The sequence below is a fragment of the Somniosus microcephalus genome, chromosome 2 (genome assembly GCF_052327205.1).
Source record: "Somniosus microcephalus isolate GS21.2 chromosome 2, FLI_Smic_1.0, whole genome shotgun sequence".
Taxonomy (NCBI): Eukaryota; Metazoa; Chordata; class Chondrichthyes; order Squaliformes; family Somniosidae; genus Somniosus; species Somniosus microcephalus.
This window is the reverse complement of record NC_140988.1, coordinates 213,116,812-213,139,569: the sequence shown is the minus strand read 5'-3', so window position 1 is coordinate 213,139,569 and position 22,758 is coordinate 213,116,812. Positions and strand designations below refer to the sequence as shown.

Genomic DNA, 22,758 nt, shown 5'->3' with positions numbered 1-22,758 from the left:
AAGGAGCTGGGTTGTCTGAAACTACATAAGGTAACCGAAATGGAGGATCACCAGACTATCTGGGTTACACTCAAGATAGACGGAGTCCAAGTGGAAATGGAATTGGACACAGGGTCAGCTCTAACAGTCATAAATCAAAGAGACTACAAGCGGCTATTTTCACACATACCCTTGAAAGCTACAGAGATTGTCTTGAAGACGTATACGGGGCAAAAAGTCTACCCCAAAGGAAAAATAAGGGTGAAAGTGACATATAAAAGGCCAGGAAATACCTAAAATGGATATATATGTATTGCCAAATGAAGGACCACCACTGCTAGGACGTGAATGGATCCGGAAGATACAATTAGATTGGCATTCCATACAGGCACTGAAGGTTGAGGCCAAAAAGGATGACGACGTCACACCTGGACGACTGTCAAAAATGCTAACTGACGCACAAGAAGTGTTCCAGGAGGGACTAGGAACACTAAAAGGAATAACAGCAACGAATAAAATAGAGGAAAATGCAAGCCCAAAGTTTCTGAAGGCCAGACCAGTGCCTTATGCGATCAGACCAGCTGTTGAAGCAGAGCTGGAAGGGTTGGAACATTCAGGAGTACTGTCCAAAGTGGACTGGAGCGAGTGGGCTACACCCATCGTTCCTGTAATGAAGAGGTCATTGAATAATACGCCTGGGGAACCAAAGAAGGTCCGCATCTGTGGGGATTTTAAGGTGACAGTGAACCCAGTCCTTCACACGGTGCAATATCCGCTTCCACGAATTGAGGATATTTTCGCCTCGCTATCTGGAGGTAAACGTTTCACCAAAATTGATCTAGCCCAGGCGTACTTGCAAATGGAGGTAGAAGAAGCTTCAAAACATTACCTTACGATCAACACTCATAAAGGTCTCTATCAATACAACCGGCTGGTGTTTGGAGTAGCCTCGGCTCCGGCTATCTGGCAAAGGGCGATGGATCAGGTCCTGCAACGGATTCCAGGGACCCAGTGTTATTTGGACGACATCTTGGTCACGGGCGAAAATGACGGTGATCACCTCGCCAACTTGGAGAAGGTGCTCACCAGACTAAAGGAGTATGGGCTACGAGCTAATCGCCACAAGTGCGACTTTTTCCAGAAACAGATCTCGTATTGTGGCCACGTCATCGATGAAGAGGGGTTACATAAGTCCCCTGACAAGATTGAGGCAGTAGTCAAGGCTCCAGCACCGGAAAATGTGTCACAACTGAGGTCATTCCTCGGGCTGGTAAACTACTACTACAAGTTCTTACCAAATTTGTCTACGGTATTACACCCGCTGAACACCCTACTGCAAACAGGGGTACCATGGAAGTGGGATGACGAACGTAGACGAGCTTTCCAGAAGTGTAAAGAATTGATCACATCAAAAGAGGTGTTGGCCCATTTCAACCCAGCACTACCAATTCGTTTGGCATGTGATGCATCACCCTACGGTATTGGAGCGGTGCTGTCGCACAAATTCCCAGACGGGTTGGAGAGGTCAGTAGCCTTTGCGTCTCGGTCACTAACCTCAGCCGAGCGCAACTACACCCAGATTGACAGGGAGGCCCTCAGCCTAGTATGGGGAGTAAAAAAATTCAACCACTATCTGTATGGGCAGAAGTTCACCTTGCTGACTGACCACCAACCACTTGTCTCCATCTTTAATCCTAAGAAGGGCGTTCCAGTGATGACTGCACAGCGGTTACAAAGATAGTCCCTGTTTCTAGGGGCGAATCAATATGAAATAGAATATAAAAGGCACGAAACAGCATGGGAACGCTGATGGGCTATCGCGCCTGCCACTGCCTACTGTGGAGGAAGCACCAGCAGTGGACCCTATCGATATATTTTATTCGTCAATAATTGAACGATTGCCAGTAACAAACGCGGATATAGAGGAGACCCGCAATGATCCGACACTGTCACGGGTATATGAATTGACGGTAAGGGGATGGCCAACACATGGCGACTCACTGTTGCCAGCATTCTCATCCAGAAGAGAACAGCTGTCAGTATGCCAGGGGACAGTGATGTGTGGATCCAGAGTGGTGATTCCACCCAAGTTAAGGGAGAGTGCTAAACGAGCTACATGAAGGTCATCTGGAGGGAGTGAAAATGAAAAGCCTTGCTAGGGCTTATGTGTGGTGGCCGGGAATCGATCAACAAATCGAAGACCTAACTAAGAGCTGCTTAGGATGCCAGAAGGTCCAAAATGCACCACCACATGCCCCTCTACACCCATGGGAGTGGCCCTCCTCTCCATGGCAACGGGTGCATATTGATTTCGCTGGTCCATTCATGGACTCAATGTTCTTAATAGCAGTGGATGCTCATTCAAAGTGGCCTGAGGTGATAAAAATGTCTTCAACCACTACAGAGAAAACGATTGCAGTCCTACGGACCATATTTGCCAGAAACGGTTTGCCAGAGCAGATTTGCTCTGATAATGGACCACAGTTTGTGTCCGACGAGTTCTAAAAATTCATGAAAAGGAATGGGGTAAGGCATTACACATCCGCCCCATATCATCCAGCCACAAATGGATTGGCTGAGAGGTTCGTACAAACCTTTAAGAAGGCGATAAAGGCCATGTGCGACAAGGAAATTCCACTACAGCATAAGATGGACAATTTCTTATTAGCCTACCGAAACACGACACATGCAGTTACCAACCAGACCCCGGCCATGATGTTCTTTAACCGAAGGTTGAGATCTCGTCTGGACTTGCTCAGACCAAATGTGTGAAGAAATGTTGAGGACAAACAATTCCAGCACATCAATGAGAAGCCAACAAGGAGCTTCAATGTAGGGCAACCAGTCTTGGCCCGTGACTATCGAACAGAGAAGTCGCAACCCGGAACGATATGTACAAGGCAGGGGCCATTAATGTACACAGTGGATGTCGGGGAGAACATTGTGAGACGCCACGTCGATCAGATCTTAGCGTCACAGGAACGCGTCAACCCCATGTCTCGAGTACCTGGGGATGAACCCGACATACCGGTCGCATCTACTTCAGACCCAGTAGCAGTGGAACCCGATGAACTACCCGATGAAAAGGGGTCAGAATCGCCTCTGCACCAAGAACAAGAACCTCGGGAAAGGCGCTATCCCGAAAGGGTCAGGAAGCCGCCCCAAAGACTGAATCTATAAATGGACTTTTGTTGTTTAATGTACATGTTGAAATGTTAATTGTTATTTGAATATTAGGGGTATTACTAATCTAAAAGGGGAGGAATTGTAGTGTATGTGCCTTTAAGTCAGAACTACTTATACAGCTCCTGTATACTGTAGTACCGGCAGTGACCACACCGGTATATAAGCTTTGCGCATGCCTCTGTACCCCCAGTCTAGAGATTACCCTCCTCCAGTAAAGACCTGTTATTTGTTAATGTACAGCATCCGTGTGATTATTTAATAATAGCATATACACTGAACCACGGATCCAACAGCACAGGGCAAGGCTAGGATACTCAATGAGTACTTTGTATCGGTGTTTACTAAGGAGGTGGATGTTGACAAAATATCGGTAGCAGTGAAAAAGGTAGAAGCAATGTGAAATTTGATAGACAAGATGTACTAGAAAGGCTGGGTATGCTTAAGAGTGGACATGTCACCTGGTCCAGATGGCTTGCTTCCCAGGTTGCTAAGGGAATTGGAGGCGGAGATAGCGGAAGAGCTTGCCATAATTTTCCAATCTTCCCTAGATGCGGGGGAGGTGCCTGAGGATTGGAAAGTGGCAAATGTGATACCATTGTTCAAGAAAGGGTGCAAGGACAATCCTAGTAATTACAGTTTAACATCAGTGGTGGGTAAAGTTTTAGAAACAATAATCAAGGAAAAAATTACCGGGCACTTGGAGAGGTTTAAGCTAATTAAGGAGAGCCAACATGGATTTATAAAAGGCAGATCATGTTTGACTAATCTAATTGAATTTTTTGATGAAGTAACAGAGAGGACTGATGAAGGGAATGCAATGGATGTTGTCTACATGGATTTTCAGAAGGCGTTTGACAAAGTACCACATAGAAGGCTGGTTAACAAAATTGAGGCTTATGGAATAGGTAGGTCAGTGGCAGCTTAGATAAGGAATTGGCTTAAGGACAGAAAACAGCGAGTTGTGGTAAATGGCTGTTTTTCAGACTGGAGGATGGTAGACAGTGGTGTTCCCCAAGGGTCAGTGTTGGGGCCACTGCTTTTTTTGATATAAATAAATGACCTGGATATTGGAATACAGTGTAGAATTTCTAAATTTGCCGACGACACCAAACTTGGGGGTGTGGCAAACAGTGATGATGATACCAATCAACTGCAACAGGACATAGAAAGGCTAGCGGAATGGGCAGACAAGTGGCAGATGGATTTTATACAGAGAAGTGTGAGGTGATGCATTTTGGCAGAAGGAACAGGGAGAGGCAATATACACTTAATGGCACAGTTTTAAAGCATGTGCAGGGACAGAGGGACCTGGGAGTTAATGTGCATAGGTCCCTGAAGGTAGCAGGACATATTGAGAGAGTGGTTAACAAAGCATATGGGATCTTGGGCTTCGTAAATAGGAGGTATTGAGTACAAAAGTAGAGAAGTTATGCTGAACCTTTATAAAGTGCTGGTTAGGCCACAACTGGAGTATTGCGTACAGTTCTGGTCACCACACTTTAGGAAGGATGTGAAGGCCCTCGAGAGGGTGCAGAGGAGATTTACCAGAATGGTTCCGGGGATGGGGGATCTTAGCTACAAGGACAGGTTGGAGAAGCTGGATTTGTTTTCATTAGAGCAAAGGAGGTTGAGGGGTGATTTGATAGAGGTGTACAAGATTATGACGGGTTTGGATAGGCTAGACAGGGAAAGGCTGTTCCTACTAGTTGATGGTACAAGGACTGGGGGACACAGATTTAAGGTTTTGGGCAAGAGATACAGGGCGGACGTGAGGAAATACTTTTTTTACGCAGCGAGTGGTGCTGACCTGGAATTTGCTGCCAATGGAAGTGGTGGAAGCGGAAACACTCAATGTTTTCAAGGGGAGACTGGATAGGCACTTGAGGGAAATAAACTTGCAGGGCTACGGGGATAGAGCTGGGGAATGGGACTGACTGGATTGCTCTACAGAGAGCTGGCACAGGCTCGATGGGCCAAATGGCCTCCTTCTGTGCCGTTATGACTCTATGACAAAGTAGTTGAATTCTGGAACTTGCTCCCTGAAAAGCTGTGGATGCTGCGACAATTAAGATTTTCAAGATTGAGATTGATCGATTTTTGTTAGGCAAGATTATCAAGGGATATGGATCAAAGGTGGGTAAATGGAATCAAGGAGCAGGTCAGCCATGATCCGATTGAATGGCAGAACAAGCTTGAGGGGCTGAATGGCCCAATCCTGTTCTTATGTAACTAATGGTATTATATGAACATTTAACATGCTAAAATAGCACAGCGAAAATTTAATATAGACGTCTTAAGCATTCAACGATAACATGACGCAGTAATTTCCAGACTTAGGTTAAAATTTAGCTTCTCAAGTTTCAATATGAATCAAGTTCAAATAGCAATCTGTACATTGCATTTTTATCCAGATAAATGATAAATAGACAAGAGGACAAATATATTTAAGGAGGCTCCCTTGATGGCTCAGCAAGCTTATCCAGTGAGCAACTAAGCAATACAAATCAGGAAGGCCCCAGGTTCAATCTCTGAAATGTGCTGAGTTAGCTGATCTCAGTCAGGACAGCAGCAGTGGTGCAACAACATGACCTCAGCACCACTAGGTTAGGGAATGGACAATCCTGCTTCTGACTGCTATCCAGAAACCTCTAGTGAAATTGCATGTGTGCAAATATCAGGTGAGGAAGACAGAATCGACTGTGGTACTCTTGGCAATTGAATAGCCTGTTGACACTCACTGTCAAGATTCACAAGTGAAGAGTGGCCACTTGGGTGAGGTAGTAACGGGTAAGTGACCTGGTGGAACCGTACCTCAGCAAGGTATTAACACCTTCAGAATGAAAGAGGAGGGCAAAGGAAAATCAGTGAGGAAAACACAAGATATTTAAGCAAATCTTACCATATCTTTAATTTGGGAGAGGGTGACTTTCAGAGTGACATTTAGTGCTAGATCTGTATCTTCTACAGGCCTGAGAGCATCGATATAATCTTCAAATAAGTTCTTGAACAGCATTTGAGCATATCTTCCATCTGCTGATTCAGTATCTGTTGAAACACGATGCAAATTCTTACTCGAATACATATGTAGTACAATATAGTAAAAATATTATAATTTAGATTATATTTTTAGCTGTTCATTGTTTTTCTTAAAATTAGACGACATTTTAAGTGGAGCTTATTCTGGAAACTGATACAAAGCACAGCAAGGATCTCTCTGGGAATTGCAAAAAATTGTTTAAAAAAGTTCTATAAAACTTCTTTAGCTTAACCTATTTATTTATAGAGTAGAGCTTGAAAAAAAGCCCATGAGGCCCTATTTTCGCACCAGTTGTAATTGTATTGCCCAATTACTCCAGAGCAAAAAGCTGCACTTTGTGCAGAAGTGCTTGATTTCCTAACAGTAAACATTTACCACTACTGGACTGAAATAATCAATTTTGTCAACTATTTTAGAGAATCTAAGTAACTTAAGTCTGCCATTTTCTGCAATTATGAAGCTTTATATCAACTGCACTGTAAGTCCCAGTGGAACCAAGAATTAATACTGTCAGTGACTAAAATCAGTGTGCTGGAATGAATAATATTGTCTGATTCCTGTGGCAACAGTTACTTAATTATACAAGAAGTATCATACTGGAGTTTAGCCATTAAGTGGTGAGAATTAAAACCACACCAATTCTGCAGCCAAACTTCAATTTCAAAGTATTAGCTAGCTCCACAACCTTCAGTCTAAAAACACAGCCTATTATCCATTTGACAATCTGGATCCCACCAGCATAGAACAATTAATCATGAGTTAGGAAATTTGGCGGGGAACCCCTTTCACCCATTCCATGTTCAACGTGCTCTGAGCATGATCAATTGATTCATTCCAGGTCCATTAAGCCAAGATTGCCCCATTCATTTGGAGAATATCAGGTAGCACAAGGAGAGGTAACCGGTTTTAATGACAGTCATATTGGTGGATCACTGAACAGTTAAGAAGTCAAAGAAAGTGCCCCCTCACTGACTGGGAAATTAATAGGACACGGGGGCAGTCTGTTAGCCAGCTGGGTCAAAGGAAGAAGCCCGGCCTAGCAGGGGGAAATGCGCTCATCTCAAGCCCAGAGCTGTTCAGAATCAGAAGGCTGACCAGGAAAAGTTCATTAAGCCCACTAAAACGGGATAGTGTAGTTTACATTTTTCTCTTGATCTCGAGGAGGGTTCTGCAGCTAGTTGAATCAAGATGAGATTTGATTACATCTATTACTCTGTACATTCACTTGCTGTCAGCTTAACAATACATATCCAGCCTTGCCTCACTACAAAGAGTTTCAGTAAACCTTTGGAAAGATTGGAGAAGTGCAAGTGAGGGCATGTGCAAAAGACACAGGGGGCTAAATGCGATAGCCCCCACAAATGGGTGCGGGGATCGCGATGCAGGGTTAACCCGCTCCCGTTGCTTGATGCAGGCAGCACGCCAACTTCATACTGCCTGCTAATTAACATGATTTCAGCATGCAGCCAGCACTAACTGCGCTTTTGAGTGACTGCGCACCTCAGCAGAGGACCCAGAATTGTGCAAGGCTAGCGCCACTTAAAGCTAGCCTGCACTTCTTAAAGGGGAGATGCATTGTGGCGGAAGCAGGTATGGAACTCATTCTGACATAGAAAAAGATGTAGTAATGGCAAACATGGGAGAGAGCAGACTCCAAGATTTTCCGACACTGCACCGGAGGCCTTGATGGAGGAGGTGGCGAGGAGGAGAGATGTGCTCTATCCATAGGGGGGCAGGAGACCCTCCAGACAAACTTTCAGAAGGCCATGGGACCAAACAGCCGTAGCGGTCAATGCCAGAAGTCAATCCCCGAGGACCTGGACACAGTGCCACAAAAAGTTTAGTGAATGTATCTTCAAATGCCATATTCCACCAACTGCACCACTACCCTCAGCATCTGCTCAATGCACCACACCCCCATAATCACTATCAATCAGGGCTCATACCCAACATTCAGAGCTTCACCTCACCCCCTCACACTTCGCACTGCTCCAAGCCTCTCACCCATATCCCACAGCCTGTACAGACTGCCAGCTATTCAACCAAGGGACAGGCACAATTGCATGTCCTTACCCCAATGGAGGACAAATGTAAGAAGTCACACAACACCAGGTTATAGTCCAACAGCTTTATTTGAAATCACAAGCTTTCAGAGCGCTGCTCCTTCTTCAGGTGAAGTGGAGAAATGCATAAAGACACAGCTTATATAGTCAGAGAATCATGTCAGATGTTTACAGGTAACCTTTCCAACTGCCATTTATCACACCTCGGCAGAGAGATAATCACAGCAGTCAAAGGTGTGAATGGTGTCCAAACAGGTCAGTCAGGGAAACATTACATCAAAGAACAATGAGGTGGGGTCACAAGGGGTCAAATATTGCAGATGCTGGGGTCTGTATGGAAAACAAAAAAAGACAAAAAACATTTTTTTTGGCTGGAAATCACAGCAGGTCCGGCCGCATCTGTGTAGAGAGAACAAGCCAATGTCGACTCGAGTCTGGATGACCCTGCATCAGGTGGGGTTACATGTAGCGTGACATGAACCCAAGATCTCGGTTGAGGCCGTCCTCATGGGTGCGGAACTTGGCTATCAGTTTCTGCTTGACGATTTTGCGTTGTCGTGTGTCTCGAAGGCCACCTTGGAGAATGCTTACCTGAAGATCGGAGGCTGAATGTCCTTGACTGCTGAAGTGTTCCCTGACTGGGAGGGAACACTCCTGCCTGGTGATTGTTGCACGGTGTCCGTTCATCCGTTGTCGCAGTGTCTGCATGGTCTCGCCGATGTACCATGCTCCGGGGCATCCTTTCCTGCAACGTATGAGGTAGACAACGTTGGCCGAGTCACATGAGTATGTACCATGTACCTGGTGGGTGGTGTCCTCACGTGTGATGATGGTATCTGTGTTGATGATCTGGCATGTCTTGCAGAGGTTGCTGTGGCAGGGTTGTGTGGTGTCGTGGTCGCTGTTCTCCTGAAAGCTGGGTAATTTGCTGCGAACGATGGTCTGTTTGAGGTTAGGCGGCTGTTTGAAAGTGAGTAGTGGAGGCGTGGGGATGGCCTTAGCGAGGTGTTCGTCGTCATCGATGACATGTTGAAGGCTGCGAAGAACATGGCGTAGTTTCTCCGCTCCGGGGAAGTACTGGACGACGAAGGGTACTCTGTTGGTTGTGTCCCGTGTTTGTCTTCTGAGGAGGTCTATGCGATTTTTCGCTGTGGCCCGTCAGAACTGTCGATCGACGAGTCGAGCGTCATATCCCGTTCTTACAAGGGCGTCTTTCAGTGTCTGTAGGTGTCCATCGCGTTCCTCCTCGTCTGAGCAGATCCTGTGTATTCGCAGGGCTTGTCCATAGGGGATGGCTTCTTCAACGTGGTTAGGGTGGAAGCTGGAGAAGTGAAGCATCGTGAGGTTGTCCGTGGGCTTGCGGTAGAGTGAAGTGCTGAGGTGTCCGTCTTTGATGGAGATTCACGTGTCCAGGAATGAGACTGATTCTGAGGAGTAGTCCATGGTGAGTTTGATGGTGGGATGGAACTTGTTGATGTTGTCGTGTAGTCTTTTCAGTGATTCTTCGCCGTGGGTCCATAGGAAGAAAATGTCGTCGATGTATCTGGTGTATAGCGTTGGTTGGAGATCCTGTGCAGCGAAGAAGTCTTGCTCGAACTTGTGCATGAAGATGTTTGCGTATTGGGGTGCGAATTTGGTCCCCATGGCTGTTCCGTGTGTTTGGGTAAAGAACTGGTTGTCGAAGGTGAAGACATTGTGGTCAAGGATGAAGCGGATGAGTTGTAGGATGGCGTCTGGAGATTGGCTGTTGTTGATGTTGAGTACTGAGGCTGTCGCAGCGATGCCGTCATCGTGGGGGATACTGGTGTAGAGTGCCGAGACGTCCATTGTGGCGAGGAGTGTTCCTGGTTCAACTGGTCCGTGGGTGCTGAGCTTCTGTAAGAAGTCTGTAGTGTCGCGACAGAAGCTGGGGGTTCCCTGTACGATGGGTTTCAGGATGCCCTCGACATATCCAGAGAGGTTCTCACACAGGGTTCCGTTGCCTGATGCGATAGGACGTCCAGGTGTGTTGGCTTTGTGTATCTTTGGGAGGCAGTAGAAGTCTCCCACGTGGGGCCAGCGGCGGGGCTAAAGGATACAAGATGACTATCCTCATACCTAATTCTCCTCCTCACATCCCATTTCCCCCTCATCCCACAATAACTTCTGATTTACAAGCTGCAGATGGTGTAAGCATGCACTTCTTACTTTTGCCCCCTCTCCTCACCACAACCCTACTCTTGTGCCTTTCTCTTTTCAGATACCAAGAACTGCCACCTGGCCAGGCAGTGGTGGAAGAGCAACAGGTGGAAGAGCAGATGTCACAGCAGTCCAGCAATCTGTCCTCCAAAAGATGACTAGGATTGCTGAGGGACCGCCCCAGGGGAGTAGCAGTGGCTCTGTGGAGCACGAAACTGCTGTACTCTCTCAGGATGACAACATTTGTCCTCCCACCACTGCCACTCCACCTTGCTGTTGCCGGTCAGCCAGCCAGCCCAGACTGCTACCGCTCATGCAAAGATGGTGCAGTCCGAAGCCAGGCCGTGTAGCCCCAGGTCAAGGTCGTCCAAGGCCATCTCCCCCACTGAAAGTCAGCAGCCTTCCACCAGCCATGCTGCAGCCACTGGGGTAGCACTGCGTAGGAGCACTAGGACAGGCAAAGGCACACGGAAGACAGGCACTAAGGGAATGCACAAGGGTGATTAGTTTACACTTGTATGCAATATGACATGCTTTGATTTATAAATTTGGTTTGAATGTTTATTTGTGTTGGCTTTTATTTTTTCATTGTGGACAAGCGAATGCTGTAATGGTCAGTAACAGAGGAAAGGCAAGGTATGGGACTCTTGGTGAATGAGGAATTGGGGTTGCGTTTACTGGTATCGCAGTCGGATGACAGCCCAGCCAGAAAGGGGCTGTCTAGGTTGCCTCCTCCTCAGCTGCTCGCCATATAGCTGGTGGTGAAGGCTGTGCCCTCATGATGGTGAGGTTGTGCAGCATACAGCAGACCACGGCAAATTTTGACACTTGCTCTGCCGAGTACTGCAGGGCTCCTCCAGAGCAGTCCAGGCAGTGGAAGCATTGTTTCAGCACGCCAATGGTGTGGTCTCACACATTTTGTGTGGGAGCATGGCTTTCGTTGTATGCATGCTGCCCACGTGTGGGTGGGTTGCGCACCGGAATCATGAGCCATGTCGTCAAAGGATAGCCCTCATCACCCAGTGACCACCCTCTGGTTTTTCGTGGTGGCTCAAATGCAGATGGCACAGCAGACTGCTGCCAGGATACCAGGCATTGGCCTGCATGATTTGCTGCATATGGTCGCACACCAGCTGGACGCTGAGAGAGTGGAATTCCTTTTGGTTGCGGTACATCTCAGAGTTGACATGCAGCGCCCACAAAGCGACATGTGTGCAGTCAACGGCACTCTGCACAATGGGGAAGCCTGCAATCCTCACAAAGCCGTGTACTTACTCCGCTTGCTGCTCTCTGGCAAGACGGAATGGAATGTAGTCAGCTCTCTTGGAATAAAGAGCCTCAGTAACCTCCTTCAGGCAACGGTGGACGGCAAACTGCGAGATATTGCAAATATCTGCAGCTCCAGCCTGGAAGGAGCCAGACGCATAAAAGTCCATGTCCACTGTGACCTTCACAGCCACTGGCCCTGCTGAGGTTGCTGTTGTGGCTGCAGCAGGTGGCAGATTTCAGTGAGGACGTCCTTACTGAAGCGCAGACATCTCGCACACTGTTCCTCGCTAAGGTTTAGGTAGGAGACTTGCTCCCTGAACATCCTGGGCAAATATGACCTCCTGCTGAGAGCCCTTCCCTCCAACACCCTCCCCCCCTCCTGCTCTTGCGACAGAGCAGGGCTAAGCTGCTACCTCTGCTCATTCTTCCAGTCATGCTGTATTCTAAGGGGAATGCCTACTACTGCACCCATGTCTGTGAGCAAGTGGTTTGTGCAGAAGCTTTGAAGTCAAGACAACGTCTTTCAGCACCTGCCACACCACTCGCTGTAGACATTTGCAACTTGAAACAACTATAGAAAGTATCAAACACTTATAGAATCGTAGGAACAGTCAGAAGAAATCAACCAGCAACTAACCTGTAAGTAGTTGATGATCCCTTTAAATAGTGCTGGTGGGGGGTCCTTCCTGCTGCTGAACGCATGTTCAGCTATGCAAGCTTAAGAGAGGGCGCTAGCTGGGGCGATGAGCTCCAAAATGGCAGCACCGACATCATGATCTGCCTATTCTGCATACTTCCGGTGGACGCTTACTGCGCGCGCACACGGCAACACCCTCATCAATATGGCATCTGGCACGACTTGCACCAGAGTTGTGCATACATGCCACACAAGCCATTTTGGACTTCCGAGGGCACTCGTAGCACCCAAAAAACAGATGCTATGGATCCAAAATTTGCGCTCACAATATCCAGTTCAAATCACAAGGGGACCTATTGTTACAACACAAGGTTACACTTTCTTATTAGATATTGGGCTAACAGACACTCTCGGATACAAGACACTCAGACTGCTTACAGGAGTGACCAGCACAGCTATACCCGAGAGAATATCTAAGGAACACCCAAAACTTGTAACAGATGCCCATCTTTTCATCTGCTGATACTTTACTCCATCCCATCAGGAGGGAACTCTGGAAAATGCAATCAATTTATTTCCTTGTAAGTGATCATTGTAAACATCATTAATGTTTTATGCTGGTGGTACTTCTTGATGACAGTGCATGGCTTGCCTTTCAGAACCTTTCCTAGTGCTCCTTCTAGGCACTTTCCCAGTGGAAAGGCAATGGCTGGCAGCTAGGTATCAGCATGTGCATCTAGGGGTGGATGGGTCCTGTAGCTATGTGGGCTGGGTCATGGAATGGCCCTACAAAGACTTGCATCACGTGATGTTCCAGTGGCTAGCTGGTCCTGCCCAATTTCTGACACACCTTGTATCATGATTGGGGCATGTGAATGTGGTGTGTCGGTACCTTTCTACCTAGACACAATTTAGGACTCAGAACTCAGAGATTCAAACATGAAGTGCTTTATTCAGGAAGGAAAGGAAGTTCTGGAAAGTTCCAAACAAAGAGAGCTAAACTTAACCAAGAGAACACCCAACCATTTATCTGCTGTGACAGCGTCACCACAGGTGGGAGGAGAACACACAATACATAACATATTCCTCCCCTCTTAAATGAAAGGGTCACATTATTCCTCAACAGGTAAGTTACTTTCAATGCACTCACTAACCAAGGGTAGAGGTAGACTGCCTCAAACACTGACTTTACCCTGGGGTTTATTCTGCCCCAGTCTTGTGGGCAAGTCACTAAGCCTACAGATCCAAGCGTCTTGGAGGCCGCCACTCCCTGACAGGATACCGGCGGTCATCGCTGGCTTCCACAGCAGTAGGCATTGAAACAGGCCTGGATGGAGAAGGTGCCTGTGTCAGTCGAAAGTCAGGAGTTTGCACAGGTGGAACAGTCTCTATGACTTCCTGTGTTGAAGAGCACTGTGGCAAAGGATGCTGGTTTGCGGTATCATCCGTAAACAGTTCAGACCAACCAGCCGTTGGAGCCTCTGTGGCTGTCTCTGCTCCTAGCAACAGTTCACAGAATCACAGAAACCCCACAGTGCAGATAGAGGCCATTTCGGCCCATCGAGCCTGCACCGACACATATCCCACCCGATCCCCGTAACCCCGACACCAACACATATCCCACCCTATCCCCGTAACCCCACGTATTTAATCCCCCTAACACTAAGGGTTAATTTATCATAGCCAATCAACCTAACCCGCACATCTTTGGACTGTGGGAGGAAACCGGAGCACCCGGAGGAAACCCACGCAAACACGGGGAGAATGTGCAAACTCCACACAGTCACCCGAGGCCGGATTCGAACCCGGGTCCCTGGCGCTGTGAGGCAACAGTGCTAACCACTATGCCACCGTGCTGCTCTGTGTTGATCTGTGTCTCTTCTCCAGACGACGTCCTCGGCAGTCTCAACCGTGTAAGACACAGGGCCTGTCTGCGCGATCACCGTAGCAGGAACCCATTTCAGTCCAGTGTTGTAGTTTCGAGCTAGGACGTGCTCTCCGGGGTGAAACCGTCTCTCCTTGGCTCTTTTCTCTCTCTTTTCAACTTGAGCTTGTTGTTGACAATGGACAACCTGTTCTGCCCTTGGAGGTTTGAGTAAGTCAAAACTTGTCCGCAACTGCCTCTTCATCATGAGGAAGGCGTGCTTCAAAGTTTGCATGAACCTTTCTGCCAGGCCGTTAGTAGAGGGATGATAGGGCACAGACCTGATGTGTTGGACACCATTCACATGCAGGAAGGTTGCAAACTCCTGTGATACAAATTGTGGACCGTTGTCACTTAAGAGTTGTTCCGGTGAGCCATAATGGCTGAACATCTCACCAAGTTTCTCAATTGTTTTCTCTGCCATGGTAGACCTCATCACAGCGACCTCCGGCCACTTGCTACGAGCGTCCACAACCACCATAAACATCTTCTCTTCGAAAGGACCGGCGAAGTCCACATGTACTCGCTGCCACACTTCTGCAGGCCAATCCCAGGGGTGTAGGGTTGCCAGCTGTGGAACATTCCGGACCCTTTGACATGGGGAACATGTTTTGGCTTTCTCCTCAATATTTCCATCGAGACCTGGCCACCAGAAGTAGCTTCTTGCCATTTCCTTCATCCGAACCATCCCACTGTGGCCTGTATGAAGTTGTTGCAGTATAGGTTCCCTCAGGAGGTGGCGGAATGATGACATGGCGTCCCCAAAGAAGACAACCTGCCTGGACGGAGAGCTCATTTCTTTTTGAAACGTAAGGTTTCAAACTAGGAGAATCTCCTATAGCTCTCCCTCGAATGACATTGTCCATTACCTCAGACAGGAATGGATCATTGCGGGTGTACCTTCGCACCTGAACTGCCGTGACAGGTGCTCCCTCCACTTGTCTAAAGTAGAAGATGTCTATCTGACGAGGCTCTGGGGGAGTAACAGGCAAGGGTAGCCTCGAGAGACCATCTGCGTTGCCGTGCAAGTCTGATTTGCGATATTTGATGTCGTATGTGTGTCCTGACAACAGTAAAGCCCACCTTTGCATCCTGCTTGCAACAAGAGACGGAATTCCGGTGTGGGGCCCGAAGATTGAAGTCAATGGACGGTGGTCCGTCAGGAGTGTGAACCTTCTCCCAAACAGGTACTGATGAAATTTTAGTATTCCAAAAACGATTCCCAAGGCCTCGCGCTCAATCTGTGCATAGTTACTCTCGGCCTTGTTCAAGGTGTGTGATGCAAAGGCGATAGGTTTCTCTTCACCAGAAGGCATGATGTGGGATATGACTGCTCCCACAGCATATGGTGACGCATCACATGCTAGCTGCACGGGTAGCTTTGGGTCAAAGTGTGTCAGGACCTCAGATTTCAGCAATGCTTTCTTTGCTTGGGCGAAAGCTTCGTTGCACAGTTCAGTCCATTTCCATGTTTTGCCTTGACATAGCAACTGATATAACGGCTTCAGCAATGTTGCTAAGTCTGGAATAAACTTCCCATAGTAGTTAAGTAGCCCCAGAAATGAACGTAACTGGCTCACATTCTGGGGTGCTGGGGCCTCCACGATCGCCTTGACCTTTGACGGCGCTTTATGCAGGCCAGTAGCGTCAATCACATGCCCCAGGTACTCAACTGAAGACTGAAAGAATTCACATTTGTCTTTATGAACTCTGAGTCCATACTCTTTCAGTCGTTGTAGTGTCGCATCCAAGTTCAGAAGATGATCCTCCTCATTTGTCCCAGTGACAAGGATGTCGTCCAGGTAGCACTGGACTCCTGGCAGTCCACTCAAAATCTGATCCATTGCCCTTTGGAATAGAGCAGGGGCCGACGTAATTCCAAACGGAAGGCGGCAATACCTGTATAGCCCCTTGTGTGTCACAATTGTCAGCAGCTCCTTTGATTTGTCATCGACATGCATTTGTAGATAAGCCTGGCATAAGTCTATTTTGCTGAACTTTTGCCTTCCGGCCAGGCCCGTAAAAATATCAATGAGGGGAAGAGGGTACTGTTCCGCAGACAGCACTGGGTTAATAGTCACTTTAAAATCCCCGCAGATTCGAACAGATCCATCCTTTTTCAGGACAGGAACAATGGGTGTGGCCCATTTGCTCACGCTCACAGGCTCCAGGACTCCATTCTCGACTAAGGCCTCCAAGTTAGCCTCAACTTTTGGCCTAATTGCATAGGGTACAGGTCGGGCTTTGTGAAACTTCGGCTTGCCGTCAGGTTTAATGTCCAGTCTCACGCTGATCTTTTTCATGCTCCCAAGTTCCCCATTGAAGAGTTCTGCATGTTTGTTTAACACTGCAGTCAGACCTGACTCCCCTTTTGACTTCATGCGGACTGCAGGCCAGTCCAGCGTGATTTTCTCTAGCCACGCACGTCCCAGTAGCGATGGGTAATTTCCCTTTACCACATATAGTGGCAGTTTCGCAGTCTGTCCGTTCAATTTAACTGTCGCCTCAATGGCGCCTCTCCTGGCCACAGGTTTGCCGGTATACATCTTTAGCACAATGTTTGTTGGCTGAAGGGAAGATGCTTTAGCATTTTGTTGTAGAGTGTCTGAAACAAGGGACACAGCCGCGCCTGTGTCCACCTCCATCCGCACTGATTGTCCCATCACCAGTGGTGATACCCAGTAGCCATTTGAACCACCTGCAACCGTCAGTATGTGCACCTCTTCCTCCTCAGAGGTGTCGCTCCCCTCTGTTTTGCTTGTTCATCATACTGCACTGAATGAACACTCCTTTTCCTCTCTTGTCCAAATACAGACATTTTGCTTTCATGCTTCCCAGCTCTGTCTGTTCTTTTTTTAACCTCTACAGGCGCGTTCAATGTGACCCTTTTTGCCACAATTTCGGCATTCCAGCTCCGTACACCAGCAGTCATTAGCGTGATGGCCCGTTTTCCCACAACGGTAACATGTGCCGTTCCGTGCACCTTTAGGCTCAGACGACACCTTGTGAACTCTCCCTGTTGAGCCTCCTTTTCCGCCATCTCCATGGAGACACTAACTTCAATGGCCTTTGAGAGTAAGGTTGTCCTCAGTAACACGCGCGCGCGCACACACACCTTTCCGTTTGCCACCGCATTCACCAATACAAAAGTCAAAACGTTCCATATATGCGCTCCATTGCTCCACATTTTCATCAAAATCACCGATGTTTCCTAATATAGTAGCCATCTCACATTTCAAATTAAAATTTCTGTTTACTCACTGCCGTAACGTTAATGTGATGCTGCAATCTCTGTTCCGAGTGTTTTGTAGTCGAAAACAAGTAAGTTCCCACAACGCAGATTCATCCAATCCTCGTCGCCACTTGTTGTGTCGGTACCTTTCTACCTAGACACAATTTAGGACTCAGAACTCAGAGATTCAAACATGAAGTGCTTTATTCAGGAAGGAAAGGAAGTTCTGGAAAGTTCCAAACAAAGAGAGCCAAACTTAACCAAGAGAACACCCAACCATTTATCTGCTGTGACAGCGCCACCACAGGTGGGAGGAGAACACACAATACATAACAGAATGGAACAGAAGTGGCATTACCTTGAGAGACAACAATTTCATTTGTTTCTGCTTCAGTCAGGCCCCTGCTGCTAGCACGCCCTCAGCTAGCACTATCTACTGATCTGTGTGGGAGTAGACATGAGGGCAGCAATGAAACACTGCCTCAAGTTTCTCTCCATCTGAAGCCAAACAAGGGAGCCCATTGTTGATTGAACATAAGAAATAGGAGCAGGAGTAGGCCATTTGGCCCCTCAAGCTTGCTCCGCCATTCAATAAGATCATGGCTGATCTTCTACCTCAACTTCACTTTCCTGCACTATCCCCATATCCCTTGATTCCCTTTGAAGCCAATTGAAGCCCAAGGCATCATTGGTGGCAGTCCAAGCATTCACAAGAGGTGCTCCAGATGGGCTTAGGACATCGGTCATTTAAGTCTCTGCTGCAGAAGGCCTGGAAGTGCCACATGCTCCATGGTGGGCTGAAGTTTGTGTAAGTAGTCAGGCATGGCTGAAAACATGCAGCTAGTGGATTCCTCCACAGACCTTAGAGTACTTTCCACAATCAAATTCTGACATAAAACATTAAAGCTTAGACAGCAGCTTTCTTTTATATACAGGTCCCATGAGGTTGAAATCTCTGGGCTTGGCAAGTGGCTCTTCCATTGCCACCTCCACTTGCTCTTCCTCACTAAGGCTCAGTGCTTTATCCAGTCTTCCCTGCACAAGGTTATAGGGTAAGTTTTGGAAGGCCCCACTTCCATCACAAAATACAGACTGAAAAATCAGCAGCACAAGCCATAAATCGATGCAAACACTCCAGTGCACTACTGATGAAGCGTTACATTGTTGGAGGTTCTCTCCTTATATAATGAGATGTTAAACCAAGGCCCCCATCTCTTGTTCAGGTGGATGTTAAAAATTCCATGGCATTATTTTGAAGGAGAGCAGAGCGTTCTCCAGATACCCTAGACCAACATTCCTCTTTAATAAACAATACCAAAAATAAATTAACTGGTCATTTATCTCATTGCTGTTTGTGTGAGCTTGCTGTGTGCAAATTGGCTGCCTTGTTTCCTACACTGCAACAGTGACTACACTTTAAAAAAAGTACTTCATTGGCTGTCGAGCGCTTTGGGACATCGTGAGGTTATGAAAGGCTCTATATAAATGCAAGTTCTTTCTTTTACATAGCTGCACTTCAAAGTAAATATGGTGCTTTGAGATATTTCTGAGACATGATAAAAAACAATATGAATGCAAGTCTTCCTTTTAACTGTAGAATACAATTTTGATAATCCACAACAAGGCCTTGGACAACGTGGACCACTTTCCATACCTCGGGAGCCTGCTGTCAACAAGGGCAGACATCGATGACGAAGTCCAACACCGCCTTCAGTGTGCCAGTGCAGCCTTCGGTCGCCTGAGGAAGAGAGTGTTTGAAGACCAGGACCTCAAACCCGGCACCAAGCTCATGGTCTACAGAGCAGCAGTGATACCCGCCCTGCTGTATGCCTCAGAAACATGGACCATGTACAGCAGGCACCTCAAAACACTGGAGAGGTACCACCAATGCTGCCTCTGCAAGATCCTGCAAATCCATTGGCAGGATAGGCGCATCAACGTCAGTGTTCTTGCTCAGGCCAACATCCCCAGCATCGAAGCTCTGACCACGCTCAATCAGCTCCGATGGACGGGTCACATTGTCCGCATGCACGATATGAGACTCCCAAAACAAGCGCTCTACTTGGAGCTCCGAACACGGCAAGAGAGCTCCAGGTGGGCAGAGGAAATGCTTCAAGGCCACCCTCAAAGCCTCCTTGAAAAAGTGTAACATCCCCACCGACATCTGGGAATCCCTGGCCCAAGACCGCACAAAGTGGAGGAGAAGCATCCGGGAAGGCGCCGAACACCTCGAGTCTCTTCGCCGGGAGCAAGTGGAAGCCAAGCGCAGGCAGCGCAAGGAGCGCACGTCAACCCAAGCACCCCACCCACCCGCCCCTTCAACCACTGTGTGCCCCACCTGTGACAGAGACTGTAGGTCCCGCATTGGACTAATCAGTCACCTGAGAACTCATTTTTAATGTGGAAGCAAGTCATCCTCGGTTCCGAGGGACTGCCTAAGAAGAAGAAGAATACAGGATTCATACTGGTCCTGCAGAATTTTGAAATCACTGGTAAACAATTCGATCTTCCTCACAAGTAGAATCAATTCAGATTACCACAAGCTCCCATTTACTGGCACCTAAATACAACTGAAATATCCTATTTGATCACAGTTATTTAAAAAAAATCTGAGAGTCACTTTCACAGTTTAATATATTCCAGACTTCTGGCATTTCGTTGCAACCAAATTAGTAAGATGCAAATTGGCTCACAAATTCCTGAATATGCCATTACTGGAAAAAATGACACTTCAGAAATGTTTAATTTTTTTTGGAAGGGTCCTCTGACGGATATCAGTGGTGTAAAGCACAATTTCTTCTGTTTTTTGGGCAGCAATCTGGAAGAGGCAATAAAGTACACTTACTGTACTTAAAGTACTCTAATTCTGGCCTCTTGAGCAGCACTGATTTTAATCATTCCACTATTGGGGGCCGTACCTTCAGCTACCAAGGCCCTAAGCTCTGGAATTCCCTCCCGCAATCTTTCCACCTCTCTACTTCTCTTTCCTCCTTTGAGACGCTCCTTAAAACCTACCTCTTTGACCAAGCTTTTGGTCATCTGCCCTAATATCTCATGTGGCTCAGTGTTAAATATAAATACAAGTTGTTGTTACTGGAAGCATTTCATGCTTAAAAAGGAGTCCTGATTAGTTTTGTATAAAGTAATTTTTCTCAACAATTTAAATTCATCATCATATAGGAAAATAACTAAACGTTAAAATTAAACGTTTCCATTCTCTCAACCAGCAAGAAAATCCTACATTATCTATTATTTACTGTGCAGGTGCCAAGGCCAATGCAATGAAGCAAAATGACTTTAAAGAGCTGCTCTGAAAAAGGTTTAAGAACAATTTGATATTTCTGAAACTCATAGTAAACAAGCTGCATAAAACAAAAAAAGAGCCAGAGAGTACTAAAGTCTTACCCATAATGAAGAGTGCATTCAAGAGGAAAATTAATTCGTAGGACAGGAGACAGATGTCCAGCTTCATTCTGCGACCTGTGCCCCTCAACTCGAGCAAGAGAATGTACCTTCGCAAAAACAAAACGTTACTCCAAGAACCCATTATTGTTGATAGCAACAAAAGAAAGGAACGTGAATTTTTCAGACATACTCGCCAAAGGTGTTACTGAACACTGACGTTACCTGCTGTGGGAAGGTACAGCTCCAACTTGCCAGAGCTGGCCCGGGCTGCGCGCGCCGCCGGCTCTACCTGCTGAGTGACAGGTGGCTGCAGCGCGGGCACTAGCCCACCGTGAACTGTTCAAGGACACTTCTCCAACATGCTCGTTACCCTCCGGGCCGCCCCATTCGTTGATCGGAGACCAACGTTGCCGAATATTGTAACGGATGCATTAAAACCAGGAATGGTTCAAGGCCGAACTAAAGACTCGGGTGGGAATATTTGTTAATGGTGTTACATAGTTATTTTGTTTGTAAACGATAGTGCATAAATTGGTGGTGTTCATTTTTGTGTAATCTCGCGGACGAAATGGCTGCAGTCATATTGGAACAGGCCAACTAGTAAAAGTTAAATTGGGTTGGTTTGCACCTCTCGTTAGCACACCTGGCAGGGCGCTAATTCCCTTGCACCCCCTGACCTATCGGCGCACGATATGTCCGACAGGATCAGATGGCAGAGGCGGTGGCACAAATTAAAGGGCAGGTGCCAACTGCCAGCACCTGCCCCCTTTCGCTTTTGTATGCGGTGTTCCGGCCGCGATCGTGCTGTCCGGCCCTCCTCTTGAATGCCGGGCTGTTTTCACGGCTCCCCGGTGGTCTGGCAGGGCCTTGGTGTGTGCAGCACTAGGCCCCTCCCCTTTAATCAGGGGAGGAGGCCTGCAATGATGCAGTAGTAGCGCCCCGTGGAGCGCTTTCCAGTAGCCCCCCACCTCCTGCTTGGGGCGCTAGTATTGAATTTATGGCAGGGGGTCGCTAACTTTTTTGAGGTGGGAGAGAGAGAAAAGTGGTCACAGAGAAACAGAGTTAAATTACCCAGTGACCACAGCCAATGAGTTATGCCTGTAAATACACACATTCCAAGGAATGCTCCCAGACAGACACCCCAGGCTCGATTTTAATGGAGGAGGAGGGATGGAGTTGGGTTGCCTGGTGGGCGGGTTTCGGACCCACTGCCAGTTTCAGCCGCTCCTAGTGTCCTATTTTGACTAAATTGGTCCAATTAGTCCCGCCGTGCGCGCTGCCTGCTGCAATGAGTTGGAGCGGGTCTGTTGGTCTGCACTGATGAGGTCTTTGCTGCTTTTTTTAAGGGCCCCATATAGCCTCAGCCTCTCATTTCTCATTGCTGCTGCTGCTGGAAAGGGCCAGGATCACCATGAGTGCTGCCACAGGCAAGAAGGCTGCTCCTAGATTCAATGAGGACTCCCTGCAAGCTCTTGTAGTGGGAGTAAGAGGGCGCAGGGACATTCTGTTCCCTGTCGATGGCTGCAGGAAGCCTCCTCAACATATGAAGACAGCCTGGCTGGTGATAGCTGAGGAGGTCAGCGCAAGTTCGCTGTGTGGACGCACCTGGCTCCAATGCCACAAACGCTTCAATGATCTTGTCCGAACATCAAAAGTGAGTATCACATCACACTTACCTTCATTCTGCTTCCTTTCTCTTCTCATCACCGGCACTCTGCATTGTTAGCCTGCTCCTCCTCATCTCACCTTACCCTTACTTCCCTTGCACCCTTACCTTTCTATCTCTCTACTGAATCACTTCACCATCCTACTGTGTGTGGTAAACCACTTTTATCGTTCACTATCGTT

General features: G+C 47.4%; 1 protein-coding gene across 3 annotated transcripts in view; it reads right to left on the bottom strand.

The window, feature by feature from the left end:
• The window catches only part of chrna9a (cholinergic receptor, nicotinic, alpha 9a), a 56,079-nt gene extending 34,324 nt beyond the window's left edge, over positions 1 to 21,755 (bottom strand). Inside the window, exons 1-4 of one of the 3 annotated variants that reach the window (XM_085968998.1) lie at positions 21,133 to 21,755; positions 20,911 to 21,017; positions 6,065 to 6,210; positions 3,624 to 3,728 (exon numbers count right to left, since the gene is read on the bottom strand). In XM_085968998.1, the coding sequence (XP_085825124.1) occupies positions 3,624 to 3,728; positions 6,065 to 6,210; positions 20,911 to 20,977 (318 nt within the window). In that variant the 5' untranslated portion in view covers positions 20,978 to 21,017; positions 21,133 to 21,755. The other 2 variants (XM_085968989.1, XM_085969007.1) reach the window with 2 other exon arrangements.
• Between the last annotated feature and the right edge of the window lie 1,003 nt (positions 21,756 to 22,758).